Source organism: Debaryomyces hansenii (genome assembly GCF_000006445.2).
Source record: "Debaryomyces hansenii CBS767 chromosome G complete sequence".
Lineage (NCBI taxonomy): Eukaryota > Fungi > Ascomycota > Pichiomycetes > Serinales > Debaryomycetaceae > Debaryomyces > Debaryomyces hansenii.
The window spans coordinates 1,108,159-1,130,087 of NC_006049.2; the positions used below are offsets into that span (position 1 = coordinate 1,108,159).

Sequence of the window (21,929 nt, forward strand, 5' to 3'; positions counted from 1 at the left end):
AAAAGTAACAATTTCAAGATATCATGGTTATTCTATACCAGATGTGAACAGGTTACCTATCCTATAGTATTTCTGCTCAATTATTGTATAAACCAAGTTAGTTGTTGCAGAAGAACGATTCAATTTGATAGTGACACAAAGGCGCACTATTTTAGATCTAAACACGCTAAGATCAATTGATCTAACTTGATAGAAACATTGAATAGACATGGAAATATGAAGATCCTTTGTGTGGCGGAAAAACCGTCAATTTCGAAGGCTGTCTCACAAGTTTTGAGCGGTGGTAACGTAAGGACACGAAATTCGAAGAATAAATACATTAAGAATTATGATTTCAAATTTGATTTTCCAGGTTATGGGTTGGTTGACGTTACAATGACAGCCGTTATGGGACATATAACAAACATGGACTTTCCGAATACGTTCAGCTGGGGTAAATGTAATCCTGGAAGACTTTTTGAGGCTCCATTAATAGATGTAATATCCAACAAAGACGTGTACAACAATATAAGTAGTGAAGCGAGATCAGCGACTAAATTAATGATATGGACCGATTGTGATAGAGAGGGAGAGTTCATAGGGCATGAGATATTTTTGGCTGCGTATAAGGGGAACAGTTCCATAAAAGTTGAAGATATATGGCGGAGTCAGTTTTCACACTTGGAAAGATCGCATGTACTACAGGCCGCTAAAAACCCAATTAAGCTTGATATGAATTCAGTTTATGCTGTGAGTTGTAGGATGGAGATCGACTTACGGGTGGGCGCTAGTTTCACCAGGTTTCTTACTGAATTATTCAGACGTTCGCAGGTCATAAAAATGGAAAAGGGTAGTTTTATATCGTATGGAACCTGTCAGTTTCCAACGTTGGGTTTCATTGTTGATCGATATAATAGAGTCAAAAGCTTTATAGCCGAGGATTTTTGGTATATAAGTGTTGAAGTAAAAAAGGATAACCAAAATGTGCAGTTTTCTTGGACAAAACACCATTTATTTGATCGATTCTATGTTACATTATTATATCAGAATTGTCTAGAGAACTCCGAAGGTAAAATATCAAATCTTACCAAGAAACCCACAAAAAATTGGAGACCATTGCCATTGACAACTGTACAATTACAAAAGGACTGTTCTAGTTTCTTTAAGATAAGTGCAAAACGGGCATTGGATGCCGCAGAAAAGCTATACAATAAGGGTTTTATTTCTTACCCTAGAACTGAAACAGATAAATTTCCCCCTACAATGGACTTAAGGATTATAATAGAAAAACAAAGACAGGACAGTAGGTGGGGCACTTATGCATCGGCGTTGTTAGACCAAAATTTCAGAACTCCACGAGGAGGTAACAACGATGACAAAGCCCATCCTCCAATTCACCCAGTGAATTATGTAAATATTGACTCGTTAGATAAACCAGACGAGAAGAAGGTATACGAATACGTTGTTAGAAGATATTTGGCATGTTGTTCAGACGATGCAAAGGGTGAGCAAACTTCAGCGACATTGCAATGGGGTAACGAAATATTTACTGCGAGTGGGTTAACTGTGCTTGAAAGGAACTACTTGGATGTGTATCCATATCGTAGCTGGGAATCCACAAGGCAATTGCCTTCATTCACAGAAGGTGAAGCAATTAAAATCTCCTACAGTAAGATGAAGGAAGGCAGAACTGGAGCTCCTCAACATATGACCGAACCAGAGTTAATTGCTTTGATGGATGTGAATGGTATAGGCACGGATGCGACCATTGCAGAACATATAGATAAAGTCCTTACCAGGGGTTACATAGTTAAGATACGACAACTGACGACAGAATATATCATTCCCTCAGAACTCGGTATGGGACTTATTGAGGGTTTCAATCAGATGGAATTTGAAAACATATCTTTATCCAAACCGTTCTTAAGAAAACGGCTAGAAAACTCTCTTCAGGAAATAGTCGATGGACGGCGATCTAAACAAAATGTTTTACTGGAAATTGTTCAACTATACAAACAGGCATACGGTCTTAGTGTCCAAAACGGAAATACCCTTGTACAGGCTTGTCATCATATTATCAATGCTAATAGCCAAAGTGACCAAAGTCGATAGGTTCTATCATATGTCCTATTTTGCATCAATACATTTTAATGAACCCACTCACGTGAAATAATCTTTTTCATTAAAATATCAATTAGACTAAAATATATAGAATATACCACAGGAAGTAGCATAATACTAGAACAGTACCATGGCAAATAACAAGCTTCCTTGCAAATTCTATGCATCTGGTAACTGTAAGTTTGGAAATAATTGTAAGTTTGCTCATGTGAATAATAATAATAATAGCAATTCTGGTCAAAACAATGCATCTGTACTAGAGAAATTTATATCTCCAAATACGCTTTATGACAAGACATCACAGATTAAGCAAGACTTAAGCGATTATAAGCTGCTTCAGAGTAATCCGGTGTTGTCAAGTTATGGGTTAGGATTTCCTGCTGTCAATAATTTAATACTGGGAAGAGATCTTTCGTACGAAGAAATCAGGCTACAGTATCTAGAGGCTGTTGCATCTAATTCATTTCCAGAATATGAGAGAAGCATAGAGGCTAGGCGTAAGGATATGGATTATTGTGTAGATCATCTACGGGGACAAGAGCAGGTTGCAGCTAGATATCAACAGAAAAGTGCAGAGCCTAATGTTGGACCTGCGAAACCATTTATTCCATTAAGTTTGGAGGAAAGTATAGCGCAATTATCAAACCCAGGGAACAAAGCATTTGGTTCGGCAAATAATCAGAGCAATCCATTCGGAGCTACGACGTTTGGAAATGCAAGTTCTTCAGGTGCTTTTGGTGCTCAACCGAATCCATTTGAATCAAAGCCTAACACCGGTTCGGGATTTGGAAATTCAGGATTTGGTAACTCCAATACAAACACCCAATCAGCATTTGGAGCTGCTGCTGCTGGTGCCTTTGGAAAACCTGCTTCAACAACAACATCGGCATTTGGAGCCCCATCAACAGGCTCAGCGTTTGGTTCAACTGTGTTTGGAAGCGCTCAACCCACTGCGTCATCAGGTTCATTTGGCTCATCAGGTTTCGGTAATTCAAAACCAGCTGCAACGGCCTCTGCATTTGGAGCTCCACCTACTGGATCAGCGTTTGGTTCAACTGGATTTGGAAGCGCTCAACCCACTGCATCGTCCGGATCTGCATTTGGATCATCAGGTTTCGGTAATTCAAAACCAGCCTCAGCAACCTCTGCATTTGGAGATCCTTCAACTGTATCAGCATTTGGCTCAACTGGATTTGGCAATCCACCAGGCGGATCAGCATTTGGCTCATCAGGATTTGGAAATGCATCTACATCTAGTGGTTCGGCACCAGGCACAAGTGGTTTTGGCCAATCAGGATTTGGCCAGTCTACAAACAATACAACTAATCTGCCATTTGGTAATCTAACTAATGATAATAAGGCATCTCCATTTGGCGCTACTAATGACAATAATTCTACCAGTGCATTTGGAGCGGGGTCAACAAGCTCGAATCCATTTGGATCTTCAGCCGGAAAAGGGGCAACTCCATTTGGAACTATGAGTAACCAAAATAAAACACTGGCATTCGCCCTCTCTGCTAATACTAATCTGGCATTTGGACAATCGAGCTCTAATGGCAGTGCTTTTGGAGCCTCGAACAACACACCACAACAGTTTGGATCTGGTAATAATGGCTCAGGTTTCGCAAATAGCTCTGCACCATTGGGTCAATCAGGTTTTGGCTCGACATCTGCACAGCCGTCAAATGTGTCTAATGACACCAGTCTTGATGAATATGACCCTAAGGTACTTGAAGCATTTTCAGCTGCCAAATTCGAATTAGGTAAAATTCCTGAAGTCCCACCGCCTGTAACGTTGTGCCAATAGAATAATCTTCAAATTTTATAGATTTTGATAGCGTACGTAATGCATAGTGTACAATATAAGAATAGATTGACGATCGATAAGAGTCGAAATTTATTTAGTGCGATTAGAATAGTAAGATCTATTCATGTCAATTAACAAGACTAATTGAAATGATTTGTGTCGAATGTACAAATCCTGATATTGACTGTTTGTATTTTAGATATAAGAGTGAATATATCAAGTTAACCATTTGTTCAAAATGTGGAAGAGTAGCTGATAAATATATTGAATATGATAATGTTATTTTGTTTCTTGACATAATGTTGTTAAAACCCCAAGCATACAGACATTTGACGTATAATATAACTGAATCTGAGTTATTAAAAGATGAAGCGACTCACAAAGGATATATAAAACGTAACGCTAGTCATTCAACTGTTTTCAGTTTGAAGGGATCGATATTAAGGTATAGAGCACTAATAAGATTCGTAACAGTAATGATCCTATTTGAAGTCTATTTAACATGTGCTTACGAAGAGAGAAAGGATAAACATTCAATTATAATGGCATTTATTTTAGACCAGGAAATACAATACCAATATCTATTTTTCATATTAAAGCTGATCCTAGAAGAAGCAACATTAAATTTTTCAATTCAATATTTTTCCCATAAATTCTTCAAATGGGGATCTATTGAGAGTAAGAATATCAATGAACAATTTCAAAATGGATATCGTAGATACGTTTTGTTGGTATCTGTATTAGTTTCAAGTTCAATCAAGCTATTTCCAATCCTCATGCTAATATGGCCGTACGATAGAACAACAATTTCTACAACGATTATTAATGTAATTGGATTTCTAAATACTACTGAAGCATTGAAGTTGGTCACTAATATGAACTATATATCAATCACTGTCATTTTAGGCATATCAACGGCTTTAAAAAATTTAATATCTCGCAGCATCCTAGGTGTACTAGTAAGCTATATGTCGAATAGCACCATATCACAAATACAAACCAGTGAATATAATGAAACTATTGACCTGTTACGTAATTCTATAGACTTTTTACGGAGCTTGAAAGATAGTTTAATTAATTGAATGAATAAATTATATAATATTTAGTCCCATTCCTCAAAATCCTTGGCTTTTCTAACGGTCATTCCATCATTGTTCACTAATAATATTTCAGTTCCATCAATCGCAATCAATGGACCATCTAAATTGTCAATAAGATGAGGATATTCGTAAGTCTTATTCAATTCTCGTCTTTCATCTAAAGTTTTGAAATTTGGTTCCACATTTTGTGATGATGCACTCGTTGTTTCTCCGTTATCATCACCTTGAGAAGAAACTTCATTGTTATCGATCGATCTTAATGCAATAAATATAGACAAAGGAATGTAATTCGTTTGGAAATTCCACAAACATGCTAAAGTTAGTATTGGCAATGGAGATAAAAATGATGCACAAATGTATGCTTTTTGTAATGCCAAAGTTCCTGCCATCGTCAATTGGAAAATCAATAAACCTAGGATTATTCTTCTAAATACCAATGGCCACACCTTTCCAGTAGAATGTGGAGGATGGACACATGCGTAAAGTAATTGGTATTTGTAAACGAAGTAACCAATTATGAAGTAAACCAAGCCAGCCGTCAAGATTTTGGTGGACATAACCGAATATACAATAGTTATAATCAAAATCAATATCGGTTGGGGTAATTGTAATCCAAAATTGAATACTGGAGGTTTATATAAGTTCAAGTAGTCTCTCGGAGTTTTACACCAAAATAATGCTCCAATAGAAAACTTGAATAAATTTCCCAAAGATAATAATTTATAAGGAAATATACCCAATCCTTGCAATATTATTAAATCAACGTAAAACAAGGAAAGCTTTCTTAAGGACTGAGCTAGCTGATATGCAATCTCTGTTGTATCACTCAATGAGGCTGTACCAGCCATTGTAAAAACCAAGAATAAATTGACAAAAATATAAAAGAAATTCTTCGAAACAGTAGATAACTCTTCATCACTGTGGGATGTGTAACCTTGTATGGATGATATCCAAATATAGAAGTATGGCATAATGATATTGAGGATAGTAAAAAGATAAGTTGGTAATAAAGTCGTGACTAATGTTGCAGCTAACCGATTACTTTCCAAAAACTTACCTAATGATGGCCATACCTTTGAAATTGATTTGAGACTAAGGAACTGTGCAAGATATCTAACTGGAATGACTAAAATAAGACTAAAAATCCCAATAAATAAAGTAACAAAAAAGATTCTAAGATTACGCTCTCTTCTAGTTAAGCACAAGTGATCCCATATAATATCATGCGGTGCCGGTGCTAAAGTAGTAATTAAATGATTAATTTTAGGGTCCAATACAGCCTGTGCAACCGTTTGCGCCTGGCTAACCGATTTCATTGTTATAAATGCAGTTGATGTTGCTGGATAATCCCTTTGTCTTGCTCTGGCAATTTCCTTATCTATGACCTCCAATTGTTGGGTGTAGTAGTTAATGGCATCCAGACGGGGTCCAAACAATCCAAACAAGCCATTTCTTACTTTTGGGCGGCTATGTAATTCATCATCTAATAGAGGTAATTGACCTGTGGATTCATCTATATTCTCTTGTTCGATGTGATCTGTTATTTGTTCTATTATGCTTGAACGTCTTGATTCGGAAGCACCAACGGTTTCCTCTGTTCCAACTTCAGATGATTCCTCTGGATAATTGGATTCCTCATCTCTATCATGATATGCTGTAGTAGAATTCATATTGAACAGATCTCCAAGATTGGGGTGTAAATTACTGCAGAGTATATCATTCTTATTTTTAATTCCATTGGCCTCAAAATATGTAACCCAGTAAACTTCTGCTTTCCTTAAGATTTTTTTTCTCAACTGGAAGAGTTTGTTCAAGTCATTCCATTCCTTTACGATTACAATGGAATCTACTTCTCCTATGTTTAGGCCCTCGACGTGCCTTTTCAAATCCTCTTCATCTCGTAACATTGGAGGAATACCCGAAAGCTTGATAGTTCTATCGGTAATAGACTTTTGTTTACCTAAATACTTCTGTCTCATATTTATGATTTTGACTGTTTGCTTAAACAAGAAGAAACTCACGATAAAGGTGAAGACATATGTGAATACGGTATAAGACCATAGGAATAGCTCGTAACTTTGTTTTTTCTTTTTGAATATTCCGACGCTATTATCAAAATCATCATCGGGATCGTCCTGATCCAATTTACCCGTAAACTTATATCGTATTGGCGATATCACAGTTATGGCAAAAATTGCACATACCGCCAATAATTTGATGCACATTTTGAAAAATCCAAGAAATACCACAGCGTCTAACCCAGCATGATCCAACACCTGTTGCTCACTAATTCTGAGTAGGATAGGGATCCATCCGAATAGCGATCTCGAGGGCAACCTTGGCAAATTCTGCCTCGATGAACTATGTACGTAGTTACTATTCAAGTGGTTGAAGTTAGCAACATAAATCTTTGGATATTTGAGCCTTAATATCGAAAATAGCATGAATGCCGAAAACCCCAAGATTAATGAAACAATTATCTGTACACTAGCAACCCTGGTAGGTGGTCTCTGGGTATCAATAGGACCCGAGTAGTTTGATTGCCGAACATCATTAAAAATTACCTGTGGGAACATTTAAATACACTTCTGTACCTTCCAATACTATTATTTGATATACAATATGCAACTTAGATTCTGATCAAGATAAAACCCACTATCAATACCAGCCTGAATCGCTTGCAAGATAAGTATAACACGTGGTACATACACGACATTGTTTTTGGTTCCATGAAATTGGCTGATATAGCCAATTCTCTGTATTTCCTTCCGTTATCGTACTATATTGAATCACCAGCAGTATGTTCGTGGGCATTAGGTCGGGATATGATATAATATTGTGGTTACTCTGAGATCAGAGTGATTATTGCAACTTGCATTAGCCTAAGATACGAGTGCAGGTACGTTTTGCAATCTTATAGAGACAATGGTACGATCCAATGATAACTACGATTACCCACACATGTATATAGCCTAGGTGTTCAGATTTAAGGCTTCCATATACATGGGCTAAAAACTAAGGTATCTTATCTATGGTGATGATGAAAAATCCATATTGGGTGTAACACGCACCATATCTATCAAAACAATCTACACCTATATATTGTAAGTATATAGTATGGATCGGTAGATATGGATACGACGTATTTGTATACCAAGCGGTTCATAGACCAAGAGGTAAGGCGTTTAAGTCAACCGTTGGTGGTGACATCGAAGGTCGAGCGCATATTAACGGAAGAATCTACAGAAGATGATCCAGATGGCCAGCAAGTAGGAGAGAAGCAATTGCAGCAAATAATAAGCAAAGTGAACGTATTAATCAAAAGACACAATAGGAATGTATTCTCGCGACAGGTGGTAAATCAGATCATCCAGCAGGTGATAAAATGTGAGCAGAACAAGTTGATGGTGGTGAACGAGAAGTTGATGCGTATCGAGATGATTTTGAAGCCGATACTCTTGCCTGAAGTTAATCAGATGGGGAATGTCAAGACGCTTATGGGGGAGTTTGGGGAGTTAGTGAGGGAATTGCCCGAATCGAAGTACCTTTTTGACGAGGACGACGATGACACCACCGACGAGGATGAGAAGGCCCCAGACCATGCCTCGTCTGATGAAGAGGGTATATTAGTCCAGGACGAACAAGAGCGAGTTGAGGACGACGAATTGAAGAAACCGCAGTATAATCGTCGGCTAAGACAACAAACGGAACAGGAACAATCGAAATCGAGTAGCACGCAATTGTTGCACAAGTACGACGATATACGACACCATTTGATCGAACTACACCAAGGATTAGAGTATAAGTACGCCAAGCTCGAGTATTTAACGCTGCTTAAAGAGAAGCTAATTCGTGTACTACTGGTGCCAGAAGAGCATGCAAAAAGAGATCCATTTCACGGGCAAGACAAAATGGTTGGTAACGATGACGAGCCTTTTGACAGTGATGACGAAGCCAACGACAGTCTTAGCCACCAGCACAGTTTGGACTATATGACCAACACCAGTCTCTCCAACGAAATCAACAAGTTTCGAGTGCTTGTGGAAAAAATCTCGTATCGACTCCATTCGAAGCAAGAGTTGCAAGCAGCCCTCGATTCGATCAATTCGCAATAGATACGCCAATATATACATTTCAGATCCATAGGGCAACCCTAATTACTGCCAATCGTACAGAAACATTGAACCGAATGCTAGGTACCGATACGCAACAAGTCCCCCCACGTTCGTCTACATCTCTCTAATATATGCAATTTATTACTTGACTAAATTAATCCTAGTATATAATACAATATATTCACCCATCAACTTAATCGAATAAACCCATACCCATATCTTCATCGGATTCTTCCTTTTCTTCTTCCTTTTCTTCTTCAGCAGCAGCTGCACCGGCATCACCAGAAGCAGCAGCGGAAGCACCACCAGCAGAAGCAGCACCACCAGTTGGGACAGAAGCTAACTTGGTTTGACCTTCAGCAATTAAGTCGGCGACTTGCTTACCTTCTAAGTCCTTCAATAAAGCACTGACTCTACCTTGGTCAACTTCAGCACCAACGGTTTCTAATAAAGCACTGACGTCAGAGGCTGATGGAGAAGTGTTACCACCTTCGATTAATAATAAGTAAGCAGCTAAGTATTTCATTGTTGATGTAGAATAATCACTTTAAGCTATAATATTGCAGACTATCCTTTGATATGTAAAGAAATCTTGAACCAATCCACCATCAACCATAATTTTTCACATTATGTCCCAAACGTGAAGAATTTTCACAGTCCATATTCCTGCAGGTTGTCCCCTCCTTAACGAAGCCCTCAATAGGGAGGTGATGTCCACTGACCGAATTGCTTATCTCAGTAACTCTGGTCCCGGATACTAGTGAGTCTATCGTCTGGTAGACCTAATACTAGCGTATATTGCAGCATGAACGCGCGACCCTCACCCCGGTGTCAAATAAAAAGCAGTCACAACGTCCTTGCCGTATTTGTCGAGAGACAAAGTGATACAAAGACCGCCGGATCCACCAGAAAAAAAACCTTCAAGTCCTGCAGATTGCCATTTTGAGTGCTCGTTCGTGGAATTGTATTGCAATTTTTTTTCATACCCTAATTAAAAAGAGAGGTGTTTTATTGAAAATAGATTCACATAGTTAAACATATCAATCAACATGGCTGAAACTAGTATGTAATGAAAGAGAAAGTATCGATTTATGTTCCAGCGTAGTGGGAATAGAAGAATAGAGACAAGGCCAAAGATATAATGGAAGCAATACCGCAGGAGAACGAATTATGGACAAGAAAATGGGCCAGGTGAAAAATTGACCACCACAAATGAAAAATAAGGAATTAAGGATAAGAATAGGTCAAGCAGTGGTGGGAGTACATGATGAAAAGAAAATGAGTTGACGAGAAGCGGTGGCTGGGTTGAGAAGTAATTAGGGCCACGCAGCGGACATAAATGATACAAGGGATACAGTAGGGAACATATTACTAACGAAATGTAGCTGATAAAAGAAAGAGAGTCTTCAAGACCTTCTCATACAAGGGTGTCGACTTAAAGGACTTGTTGGAAATGCCAACTGAAGAATTCACCAAGTTATGTGGTGCTAGAGTCAGAAGAAGATTCTCCAGAGGTTTAGGATCCAAGCCAATGGGTTTAATCACCAAATTGAGAGCTGCCAAGTTAGCCTGTGAACCAAATGAAAAGCCAGCTATTGTCAAGACTCACTTAAGAAACATGATTGTTGTCCCAGAAATGATCGGTTCCGTTGTTGGTGTCTACAACGGTAAGGTTTTCAACACCGTTGAAGTCAAGCCAGAAATGGTTGGTCACTACTTAGGTGAATTCTCTATCACTTACGCTCCAGTTAGACACGGTAGAGCTGGTAATGCTTCCACCAGATTCATTCCATTGAAATAAGTTGGTTAATATTTGTTATTAGTGTTCTATAATTAAAATCATTTCTATTACTTGTACTTCTTATGTAATGGTTTAATCTATATTTACGGTTAAATACACATTGTAAATTATTAAATTGGACCCGATTCTTCCTTAGTTTGTATGTAGATCCTGGTACTGGTTAGTCATCATAAGTCAGATAGCATCTCGAACAGAAAAATTACTTGATAACCAGCTTCTTTCATTATACTTTCGTTTTTTGAATAGATATCTCATAAGTATGTCTGATAATCATGTAAATCCTTGGAAAGAAATATCCTTTGGTGCCATAGCTGGAATGTGTGGTAAGATCGTTGAGTTTCCGTTCGATACAATCAAGGTCCGATTGCAATCATCGTCACAATTTTCACAATTATCTGCCCTCAACACCATAAAATATACTTACCAACGCGAAGGTTTACTAAGAGGGTTCTACCAAGGCTTGAATGCCCCTTTGTTAGGTGCTTGCTTGGAGAGTGCTGTATTGTTTTATTCGTATAACTTATCAACTGCTACTTTCATTGACCTTTACAAAGCAAATTTAGGTATAAACTATACTCAAGAGACGTTACCATTATGGAGCAAATGTTTTAGTGGGGGAGTAGCTGGGTTTATGGCGTCGTTTGTATTGACCCCTATCGAATTAGTTAAATGTAAATTGCAAGTTACCAACTTAACCACTACGAAATCATTGTCGTCGCCAAACTTATATTCCACCATTATTAAGCAAGTGATTAAACAGGATGGATTTGGTGGTTTATGGCATGGTTTATCGAGTACATTGATCAGAGAAGTAGGTGGAACTGCTGTTTGGTTTGGCACCTACGAATACACTAATGATCTTTTCCGTAGAGCAAGTCCAACTAACGAACTAAATGACATTAACTTCTTGATTAGCGGTGCGTTAGCAGGTGTTGTATTCAACCTATCAGCTTTCCCGGCTGATACAATCAAATCAAACGTCCAAACGTTTGATGTCTTACATAAAGATCACGCAGGTTCCGGCTTTATGCAAATGGGTAAACTACTTCTTAGCAGGCCAGGAGGTATTAAGAATCTCTACAAGGGCTTAAATATTACATTATTGAAGGCCATCCCTGCAAATGCATTGATTTTTTACATATATGAAGTTTTGAAACGAACCTTTTAAAAGTATCATATATTTATTTATTTATTTTATAGACTTAGAACGCTTCACTAGCATCATTTAGATTATCAACATTTAATAGATCACAACCTAATTTCCATAAAGTTTTTAAATGGGAGTTCCGAAGATAATTTGGCCATGTAATACCGCCCCATATTCTTGTCTTTAAGTTGTACTTATGAGCTGTTTGAAAGTATTCCTCTAAATTCTTTTCGTCGTTGAAATTCAAATCTCTAGTTTTAGAACTTGTATAACTCTCTTGCCCTATCAATTCTTGCATGGATCCACTAGCAATAATGGATAATTTCGAGTATCTTTCAAGTTCGTCTTGTGGAGATCCACTCTTAAACAACTTTAATGGGGCGTCAATAAACACATAACGTGTGGTCTCCTTTTCTATCTCCTCCACTGGTGAATTGCCGGTTATCGTAATTATTAAAGGCCCAGGAATAAATTTATCATTGACAGTATCATAGTGTGCAAGAAAGCCTTGGTCTATGAAAGGCTGTAATATTGGCATTAGACCCTGATATGTTTCATGAGGATCAGTCTTAAAATCTAACCAGAAATATAAAGGGGTTTCTGGGGAATTGTAGAACACCCCGTGTTTCGAATCGAAGTCTTCTGTCACCGGATTCTTATCCTTATAGATGAATCCTGGATTGGAATATTTTAAAAAGCGATACAATGGATCAAGGTACAATTTTGATAATGTTAAACTTGGATCTAAGTAAACCTGATTATGCCCCACGTAGATTTCATTATTTTCAAACGTGCTTGTAGTTAGTTTATCTTTCTCCTTACCATCTTTCGTAGTTTCAATAAGCGTTCTCTCCACTTCGTATTTCTCTGGAAAGTACCATATATCGGCTTCAACACTTTGGCATCCATAACTTAATGCATCAAATAATGGTTGCTTCCTCCAGTAATCATTATGTGAATGTAAAGGTTTTATCTCGGTATCTCTGGTTAAATTTTCAATTGTATGTGAAAATGATGAAACTTGGCCTACTTGATCTCCAATCCCGTAATTCAGACTGAATGGTCTAAATACACTTATCATTATCTATTCTCTATTGTATTTTTATTTCTTATAAAATTATCAAAATTCTAAAACTATAACCGTCCGCGTGGGTACTTAATCGCAAGCAAATCGGCGATTTTTCGCCGAAACATGAAATATTGCAACACCTACATATTGCTTACTTGGTCGAAATTGTACCTAAAGTTTCCTCTATGTAGAGATTTATTTGATCAAACTTTTCCATTGTTTCATTAATTAGCTCTGTTTTATAATTATTTGATTGTAATTTAAACTTAATGAAACTAATTAAGCCTGATAACTTTTGCAACATTATATCGTCATTGAATTCATCAATAAATTGATGGTTGGCAGGAAGGTCCAATTGGCGTTCGGCATTAGTATTTAATAATTCAATCTTTAACTTTGAGTCGTCTTTTTTGAATTTAACAAATTTTGTTAAAATTATTAAGCTGACGAGTATAGAAACTAACGAACACGCTGAATAAAGAGCAAAATCAGGATATTTGTACCACGAGTCATTCAGATCTGTTACCAACTCAGAATTATCCCACCAGGGGCGATTATCAGCCCTATCGGTCGCGGTAACTCCTATAATAACCAAATATTTAGAGTCTTCGTTTGGTAAAGTACCACTACCAAGTTCAATCAATTTCATTATATCTGAGATTGAAGTAATAAGATTAGTCAAACAATCCCATTGAAATGTTGACAAGTCTTCAATCAACTTAGATAAACCATCGAAATTAAATATGTTTCTTACCGAAAAGTCATCTGCCAACGAAATTAATCTATTAGCTTCAGGTTGATGGTTAGATATCCCAGAAAACATTATATCACTGATGAAAAAGGAACTATGTAAACAATCATTCGTTTTTGTTATAAAGCTCGCCAATAGATATGATGAGTTAATAATTAATACTGTATTATTTTGATTTATTGTTAAAACCTTATCATTAACATAATTATTCAATTCGTTACTGAATCCTGATTCCTCTGTTAATTCATCCAGACTTATTTTGTTGATGGTAGATTCTAATCTCCTAGTTGCTAATATTACAGCATGTGAGTCGGCCAATTCATCCTTAGACAAATCAATAGTTTTCAATTCCTCGCAATATTGTCTTTTACCTTGCATTCCTAAATTTTCTTCATCACTTAATGGTAATGCTAAATTAGACATGTGTTTGTGTACTTCATCGTTTAATTTGACATTTTCTTGTTCTTTGGATAATTGATAGCGTGGGAAACCTTGTTTGAATTGGACAAGAACAACGTGGTTAATCCAATAGTTCCATATTATTCTTATTAATCTTTCTTTTTCATATCTTTGCCTCGAATTAAGATTTTCTTTAGGTTCATTGACTATATCTATGTATTTATTCGTTCTTATAAGGCCCCATATCTTGGAATTCAAGTCGTTTAGCCTACTAAAATCAGATTGTACTAGAGAATTTCTAGATATTAAGCTGTAAGATAATAACATCCCAAAATCATTCAAGTTATCCCAATACTTAAAGACCCTTTCGACCCAATATGTTTCACATTCAAATTTATCGTCAATTAGACAAACAGTTGAAATTATTGCATGTAGAATCGAGCTATCAGAATTTAATGATATCCTCTTGATCAATTCACGCTTGCTGGATAGCAATTGATGTTTGGAATGATTATATTTATAATAATAATCAAGCAATTTGTTTAAGGAGGGCCAACTTGGTAACTCATATTTCATTAACTCATAACTTGAAAATGGTTTTTCATAGTCTTCTTCATCGCCATGTATACCTCTTTGATTGGGCGAATATATACTTTCAGACGCCTCGTAGGCACTTCTTGATCCGTCTGATAACCTGGTGTCATTCTTGCTATCATTAGAATTATACGACAGCGAATATCCCGAAGTGAATGTTCCTTCTAGGCGAGGGATAATGTATGGAGGATGACGGCTTTCAGAATCCTCTTTGGACGCATATTGATAAGTTGGTCCACTATTTGAAATTGATACTGATCTTGACGATCGACCCGAACCTGGCTTCGAAAGACCTGGAGAATCTGCAGTTATCGGCGAGCCAGAGCTCATAGAAGACTCGGGTTTCATCTTTCCACCATTTTCACGGTACGATGGAGATCGTGGGTGATGCTGCCCCATCATTTGAGGTTGTTTTGAGTAATCACTCCAGTGTTGTTTCTTATGCAGTGGACGTGGATGGCCCATCATATGAGGGGGGGTTAAATATTCATGCCAATGATGATGTTTCTTATGATGCAGATGCTTATGTGGATGTCTATGCGGATGTTTATGCGGGTGTGGGTGTGGATGTGTATGAGGGTGTGAATGGCCCATCATAGGAGCAGGAATTGTTGAGTGATCATTCCAATAATGTTTGCTATAATGAGGATGGTACAGAGGTCCTGGCGGTGGTCCTGGCGGCGGTGGTCCTGGCGGCGGTGGTCCTGGTGGTGGTGGCCCTGGGGGTGGCCCTAAATGATGGAAGAAAGGTGGGGCACCCGGTGGTGGTGGTGGGTAGCCCATCATGTGAGGCCCTGGTGGTGCTGGCGGATAAAAATGATGAGGTGGTGCTGGAGGATAGTGCCTGTAATCATAGGCATAATGCAGGCCGTAACCATCTCCAACGTACTCTCTTCTTGGCTTTTCTGCTCTAACACCTGGCTCGCCAAGCGGCATAGAGTAAAACGACGAAGGTGAAGGAGGTCCATATTTTGACCTGATACCTGGAAGTGGTGGTGAGTCACGCTCTGAGTACGTTGACCCAGTATGAGAGCTCTTTATAGTACTGGCCGTAGTATTTTCGTTGTTTGTCTCTGTCTTTATACTTTTAGCATTCTCTTGTTCAGAATCAACTTTCCTCTTTCGTCTGCCTCCTCTCATGCTTCGTACAAAAACGCATTCAATCCCTAAAAACTTACAATTTGTACAAACATTTGAGTTATGTTGCATACGTTGATCGCTGGCATTTTCATTATTCATTCTGCTAACATCTTCACCATCACACTTAATTTTCTTTTCTCGACACGATAAACACGCCCTTCTGGCAACTGATCGCCTCGGCGTAGAAGTATCTTGATCAGATGTTGTTACTATACTGCCAGACATCAAGTACTTAACCCAAACTTTACTTATAAAAAGAACTCATTTATTGGGCAGAAAAATGAAGCATAAATCCAGCTACTGCGCATATGTTGCAGTATCACCAAATTTTTCGGGCTCTCGGCAACTGACGTCAACATTTTAAAATGGCTTGATAATATATTGAAGTATTTAACCAAATGCATACTTATATACTCTATTTAACAGCATTCTTCTTCATTTTCATTAATTTGAAGATTTGGACCAATTTGACGGAGCCAGTTAATAATTCCTCTTTAAAGTAGAATAAAAACGCGGCTGTAGTGATCGATTGAATCAATTTGACAGTCAAACCCCCATATAAGCCTTCGATACCTTCTTCCTTAATAATCTTTTTGATCTCCTGGATCATTGACAACTTTATCTCCTCGTCGTCGGAAACCTGCTTCGATAACTTCTTCTTTTTGACGTGCATTCTCGACTTCAACGTAATGTACGGATAAGTTAACGACGTGGCAATGAGCTTACCGAAGGCACCTATGAAGAAGGCGTTGACCGCAGTGAAGGACTTCTTACCGTTCTTGGCAATAATGATGTTCTTGATTTGCTCGAAAATGGTGTACTGGATGATCGGGTTGATCACTAACACTAACGCTGGTAACACACCTGCGAACAAGGTGCTCACCCCGTCGTTCTCGATGATATTGACAATCGCTTTGAACGTGGATCCGGTGGACTCCTTCTCTCCTTCCGATCCCCTATTCTTATCGGTCATCATTCTGGTGTTAGCCACCCAGAACGGATTCGACCCAACACAAGTTACAGCCCCGGCAATAGCTCCTGTGATTATCGACTGCACCATCGACAACCCCCCTCCCTGTCTCTTGCCTACATTGGCCTTCAAAAAAACGTTCGACGTCAACTCGTAGAAGTAGTAGTAGATAAAATTCGTCAATGTTATGCCGTATAATGCACTCTCCAACCCAGAGTAGAGCCCTAAAACCCCATTTTTCCTAATGATCTCCCGAGCTGCTTGATACGACGAAGACGTAACTATCTTATTTACAATTCGGTAGTGGTATTCCTTAGCCTCGAATTCCTTCACTTCCACCTTCTTTTCCTCCTTTTTTTTCTGAGTGGTTTGAGCTAATGTTGATAATGTCACCAATGGGTACGTTACTATCATAGATAACGCACCTCCACCAGCACCGGCAATAGCATGGGCAAGTTCTTCAATTTCGGCCATTTTTGTTGTTTGTTACTCTTTGTTACTACCTTTTCTGACCTATTAGTCAATTCTTCAACACGTAGTCTCTTAAACCGTATATATATATACCTTTAAATGTTGATTTCCGATAGGCCGTGGTTATTTAGATTCCATCACATGTAATTCGTGGGGATATACGAGCGATCTTTATATTTGTTATATAAGGTCAGATATCACTTATTACTACATTTGGAAATCTACAGAATATTATCCCAAATTAACATTATTACTGTATTAGGAAGTCAACAATAAGCACGACATCAGCTCATTAGTGTATAAATTCATTAGTAGAGATTGGACTACCCTGGAGTTAAGAACAAGTCCAGTTAGACAAGGTTATCGTAAGATGGAAACGCAAAAAGGATTGTTTACCAAGTTGGGAGTATTCGGCGCTATTGCCGTCACACTTGCTTTGGCTGGGAAAAGACATATTTCAATGAGGAAGGATATCAGACATAGAAGCGACAGTGATGCGCTTGTAGATACGAAACAACGGGAGTTTGAAAACAAAACTTTGAGACCAGGGGTTCCCATGAATGATGGTGAGACTAAATACAAAAGGGAATCGAAGTTCGTTGGAGCGGGATCTTCGTACTCGAGCAGAAAGCCTGGAGACAGGCTCTCGATCATGGCATACTTCGGATGGGACTAGAGAGTTTAGTAGAGCAAGAGGAGAGAAAGTAGTACGGAGAAGAATGGGATATAAGAGACTACAGTTGTCGAAATGGAAAAATTGCAAATAGGGTGTAAATATGGAATTAGGCAATAAATAGCAGTGTACATAGATCATTGATGAATAGCTAATAAATCTTTGAAAGCCACTTCGTACATCATGTTTGACTTAACGAAATTTTCGAAACACCATCCGCAGAGAAAGTTCTCGCGGAGTTCTTGTAGGATCATAATAACGATGGATTTGATCTTGTCGTCGTGGTTGAAAAGGTTGAGCAAGAGGAGCTCGATGCCCTTGTTCTTTTCGAACACCGTAGGGTTGCCGTGGGCAGAACGAGTCTGTAACGTGGCAGACGAATTAGGAGGAATCAAATACGTCGATAGCAAGAATACCTCAAGAGTCTTGCCGCTTATCAAGTACTTCAACACGTTATACCATATGTCCCAATCATTGAGCTTATTAGACGAGCTATTCAAGCTTTGCAAATGGTACTGCAAATCGATCATAACATGCATCTCATTTGCCAAATTGGGCAACAATAGGTTGTACTTTATTTTACCGCTGTACAATTGGCTCTGAAACTTCTTGGAGATCGATTGATAGCACGACATTTCAAGTAACTTGTTGGAATCACTCGTCCAGAAGTACCCAATTCCATCAAGCAATAATGTAGACTGCTGATCCCGGGGTAGTAAGTCATTATTGAAATTTTTCAGACTTAATAGAATACGAACAATTTCGTTAATGTGCCTTCTGAATATCATTTGAACTGTAGTTAAGTCGTCGTTATAGTTAAAAAGCGATAACTGTAACGTAGACAAAAACTTTGCATCCTCCGAAATAATAGAATTTTTGAACATGTTCTGTTCAGAACTTACGGGCTTCGAAGAATTGGATGATAAGAATAATTCATTCGAATCTAGGTCGTATAATAAATCCCATAGTTTGTGATTGTACTTGAAAAATGGATTAATTGTACCCGCAATATATGAATCACATTTTTTAAGGCAATCAATCTTCGAAACATCAAGAATCGGGAAGATATTGTAGTTGGTCAATAATCCGCTTAGGATTCCTCCACCAGTAATTATTTTCAACATTAATAAGATATTGTTAATGATATATCCGGCCGAGTTATCATAACTTAGAAAAATGATCTTTTTCCCTACCAAAATTGCATTAATTAATATTATAATTGGTGGAGTTTGTTGTCCATAGATTGTCAATTCACTGTTGTGTAAATCAGTCACAAGTCTTGCGTTTAAAAGATTTATCAAATCGGCTTTAAAATTTAGGTCTGTTGGGTTTAGGTAATCTCCTATAGAATCAGGTAAATCTATCATCGGGATCTTAATAGGAATGTTCATATTATTAAAGTTAATGATCGAGTTGAAACTTAAATCCTTTCTAATAAACAAGTCAAAATTAAGGTTTTCCACCTTATTTAATTCCAATATTGTCAGTCTAAAGGCCTCATCTTTATATATCCTATCGTTTATCGGTAAATCTAGGATAGAAGTAATCAATAGCTTTTTAATTATAGACAATGAATTTCCTAAACTGAAGTTTTTGACGCTAATTGCTTCATACAAATTCTCCAAGTGTTTTATCTCATTTTCTTTGAAATAACTATTCAAGCATAACGTCAATAACGGACGGAAATTCTTAAAATACGGAAGTTTGGTTATAATCGATATTGACTTTACTCTGGAACCTCGCTCATATGAATCATGCTTCAAGCTATTAACGATAGTATATAAGTAATAAGGCTCTTCGTCACATGTGGTCTTGTCGTAGAGATATTGAAAGTCTCCTGTTTCTCTGTCTTTAAACAATAAAAATAGCGTAAAATCTTCCTCTCTTTTATGTATTTGGTCCGGTATCATTATTTCTGGTAGAAACGTCAAATTCGTTTGCAATCCAGGAATTTCACGAGGAACTTGATGAATTAAGGACAGTCCTTGATCTATATGAAACTCAGCTGTTATTATATATTCAATGTTACTCATACTTAAAATTGTCTTCATCGATATTAATTAATCTTCAAGCTACCCTCAATTTCATTCATATGTAATAAAAATGAACGTTCCAAATCGAACTTTTTTCTCGTGTAGATTATTTAACGCGAAAACAATGCTAGTGTTTGCCTAAGTTTCAAATGCATTCTTCAGTGTAACGGTACAATAATAATTTTACAATTCAATTACATACTATATAAATCAATTATATATGAAAACAAGATCAGTTATCGAAATAATCGGCCATTTCTTGATCTAATTGTTCAACAGTCTTCTTAGATCTCTTAGCTGGCTTCTTTGCTTGAGCTGGCTTAGCCTTCTTACTCTTCAAGTTGGCCTTAGCAGCAGCCTTGGCGGCAGCAAGCTTAGGGTTCGCAGCCTTAGGGCCAGCGACCTTAGGACCAGTAACCTTGTTAGGTGCAATTCTTGAGGTTAATGGCTTCTTAGTAGGATCAACAATTAATTCTAATTTCAATTTAGAAGATCCACCATCAATTGGAGCACCATTATACTTTTCAACAGCCTTACTAGCAGACTTACTAGATTTGAAGATGATAGTAGCAATACCCTTAAATTGACCCTTTTCGTTGTAAGATAAAGCAATGTTTTGAACACCTCCAACCTGTGATTGGAAAAAATCCTATTTATGTTAGTCAAATGTTATTTCTATAAGAAGAATTTTGTTAATTTCAATTATGTCTTATTAATTATTGTCATGTAATGAATTTCATCTATTATTTATCTGATAATCGTTCCACATGATTGTATCCTATACTTTCACCAGTCCCTGCGACAGCATTACAATTTTCACAACCAAGTTCCAGTAATGCAATCTAGAAGTCTCACGCGCAATGTAGTCATGTCTTTTGACTATCCTGAACCGGAGACGAAATGATCGAGAAAATTTCGGTCCTTAGTATCCAGTGTCTGCAGACAAATCACAATTGCTGGTGGTGGAATTACTCACGAATCATATTATGATAATATCAGTTGAGTATTAGCACACGCATAATATTGCGACGTATTATTAAGATAAGACAGTATATCACGTTGAATCAGTCAATTTCATGCAGACTCTACTCAATTGTGAGGCCATTATCAGATAAATAATAAATTTCCGTACCAGACGGTTACGTAAAAGGTAGCGATATTAAAAATATCTATTTCTTTGTATTTCAACTCTAAAAGTGAAAAAAAGAAAGCACTCCATAGGTCTAAACGGTCTAACCATTAGCCTAGTTAGCAAAGAAAAAAACATGCCATTTCTATAATCCATTCCCAATTTTAGACCCAAATATTGGTCTCCCAATGTATACCCTATACCGATTTAAAAGTCCAATTCACACACCAATAAATAAATAAAACACAAAAAACAAAATAACAAAATAGAAAGAAAACTCGTATCAAAGTTGAATTAAAAGAATCTTCATGATTAATTCAAACATACCTTAATAGCATCTAATTTAATATCTCTTGGCAATCCATAAACAACAACTTTAGTAGCATAAGACACGTCTACAGCAGTTGATTTCTTAGGAGCAGCTGGGGTTGATTTCTTGAAAGAAACAATTGGCTTTTTGTTTGATGCACCAATTTTCTTCCCAACTTTACCATTACCACCACGATTTAATCTCTTGGATTTAATCGATTTTCTGGAAGTGGAAATAATATCGTCTAATGATTTATCTAATGAAGACATTTTTTGAATGATTAGCTAGTTAATTAACTTATGTAAAGTAATTAAGAAAGA

General features: G+C 37.4%; 14 protein-coding genes across 14 annotated transcripts; 7 read left to right on the forward strand and 7 right to left on the reverse strand. All coding sequences in view use genetic code 12, as the record gives it.

Moving 5' to 3' along the window:
* Positions 1-216: 216 nt before the first annotated feature.
* On the forward strand, positions 217-2,091 carry DEHA2G13376g (DEHA2G13376p; the record flags this gene model as incomplete). The annotated part of the gene is made up of 1 exon (XM_002770584.1): positions 217-2,091. The coding sequence occupies one exon, from the start codon at positions 217-219 to the stop codon at positions 2,089-2,091; it is 1,875 nt and encodes a 624-aa protein (XP_002770630.1).
* Positions 2,092-2,230: 139 nt separating this feature from the next.
* Positions 2,231-3,907, forward strand: DEHA2G13398g (DEHA2G13398p; the record flags this gene model as incomplete). Its single annotated transcript, XM_002770585.1, has 1 exon — positions 2,231-3,907. One exon carries the CDS (start codon positions 2,231-2,233, stop codon positions 3,905-3,907), a length of 1,677 nt encoding a protein of 558 aa, XP_002770631.1.
* Positions 3,908-4,056: 149 nt separating this feature from the next.
* Positions 4,057-4,989, forward strand: DEHA2G13420g (DEHA2G13420p; the record flags this gene model as incomplete). The annotated part of the gene is made up of 1 exon (XM_462121.1): positions 4,057-4,989. The coding sequence occupies one exon, from the start codon at positions 4,057-4,059 to the stop codon at positions 4,987-4,989; it is 933 nt and encodes a 310-aa protein (XP_462121.2).
* A 20-nt stretch (positions 4,990-5,009) lies between these two features.
* On the reverse strand, positions 5,010-7,583 carry DEHA2G13442g (DEHA2G13442p; the record flags this gene model as incomplete). The annotated part of the gene is made up of 1 exon (XM_462122.1): positions 5,010-7,583. One exon carries the CDS (start codon positions 7,581-7,583, stop codon positions 5,010-5,012), a length of 2,574 nt encoding a protein of 857 aa, XP_462122.2.
* Positions 7,584-8,138: 555 nt separating this feature from the next.
* Positions 8,139-9,122, forward strand: DEHA2G13464g (DEHA2G13464p; the record flags this gene model as incomplete). Its single annotated transcript, XM_462123.1, has 1 exon — positions 8,139-9,122. The coding sequence occupies one exon, from the start codon at positions 8,139-8,141 to the stop codon at positions 9,120-9,122; it is 984 nt and encodes a 327-aa protein (XP_462123.2).
* A 193-nt stretch (positions 9,123-9,315) lies between these two features.
* DEHA2G13486g (60S acidic ribosomal protein P2) lies at positions 9,316-9,648 on the reverse strand (the record flags this gene model as incomplete). Its single annotated transcript, XM_462124.1, has 1 exon — positions 9,316-9,648. The coding sequence occupies one exon, from the start codon at positions 9,646-9,648 to the stop codon at positions 9,316-9,318; it is 333 nt and encodes a 110-aa protein (XP_462124.1).
* Positions 9,649-10,171: 523 nt separating this feature from the next.
* On the forward strand, positions 10,172-10,923 carry DEHA2G13508g (40S ribosomal protein S15; the record flags this gene model as incomplete). Its single annotated transcript, XM_462125.1, has 2 exons — positions 10,172-10,184; positions 10,508-10,923. The coding sequence occupies 2 exons, from the start codon at positions 10,172-10,174 to the stop codon at positions 10,921-10,923; spliced, it is 429 nt and encodes a 142-aa protein (XP_462125.1).
* A 259-nt stretch (positions 10,924-11,182) lies between these two features.
* On the forward strand, positions 11,183-12,091 carry DEHA2G13530g (DEHA2G13530p; the record flags this gene model as incomplete). The annotated part of the gene is made up of 1 exon (XM_462126.1): positions 11,183-12,091. One exon carries the CDS (start codon positions 11,183-11,185, stop codon positions 12,089-12,091), a length of 909 nt encoding a protein of 302 aa, XP_462126.1.
* A 34-nt stretch (positions 12,092-12,125) lies between these two features.
* Positions 12,126-13,151, reverse strand: DEHA2G13552g (DEHA2G13552p; the record flags this gene model as incomplete). The annotated part of the gene is made up of 1 exon (XM_462127.1): positions 12,126-13,151. One exon carries the CDS (start codon positions 13,149-13,151, stop codon positions 12,126-12,128), a length of 1,026 nt encoding a protein of 341 aa, XP_462127.2.
* A 139-nt stretch (positions 13,152-13,290) lies between these two features.
* Positions 13,291-16,248, reverse strand: DEHA2G13574g (DEHA2G13574p; the record flags this gene model as incomplete). The annotated part of the gene is made up of 1 exon (XM_462128.1): positions 13,291-16,248. The coding sequence occupies one exon, from the start codon at positions 16,246-16,248 to the stop codon at positions 13,291-13,293; it is 2,958 nt and encodes a 985-aa protein (XP_462128.2).
* A 190-nt stretch (positions 16,249-16,438) lies between these two features.
* Positions 16,439-17,467, reverse strand: DEHA2G13596g (DEHA2G13596p; the record flags this gene model as incomplete). Its single annotated transcript, XM_462129.1, has 1 exon — positions 16,439-17,467. One exon carries the CDS (start codon positions 17,465-17,467, stop codon positions 16,439-16,441), a length of 1,029 nt encoding a protein of 342 aa, XP_462129.1.
* A 367-nt stretch (positions 17,468-17,834) lies between these two features.
* DEHA2G13618g (DEHA2G13618p) lies at positions 17,835-18,140 on the forward strand (the record flags this gene model as incomplete). The annotated part of the gene is made up of 1 exon (XM_462130.1): positions 17,835-18,140. The coding sequence occupies one exon, from the start codon at positions 17,835-17,837 to the stop codon at positions 18,138-18,140; it is 306 nt and encodes a 101-aa protein (XP_462130.1).
* A 134-nt stretch (positions 18,141-18,274) lies between these two features.
* On the reverse strand, positions 18,275-20,188 carry DEHA2G13640g (DEHA2G13640p; the record flags this gene model as incomplete). Its single annotated transcript, XM_462131.2, has 1 exon — positions 18,275-20,188. One exon carries the CDS (start codon positions 20,186-20,188, stop codon positions 18,275-18,277), a length of 1,914 nt encoding a protein of 637 aa, XP_462131.2.
* Positions 20,189-20,402: 214 nt separating this feature from the next.
* On the reverse strand, positions 20,403-21,878 carry DEHA2G13662g (DEHA2G13662p; the record flags this gene model as incomplete). Its single annotated transcript, XM_462132.1, has 2 exons — positions 20,403-20,819; positions 21,627-21,878. 2 exons carry the CDS (start codon positions 21,876-21,878, stop codon positions 20,403-20,405), a joined length of 669 nt encoding a protein of 222 aa, XP_462132.1.
* Positions 21,879-21,929: the final 51 nt, after the last annotated feature.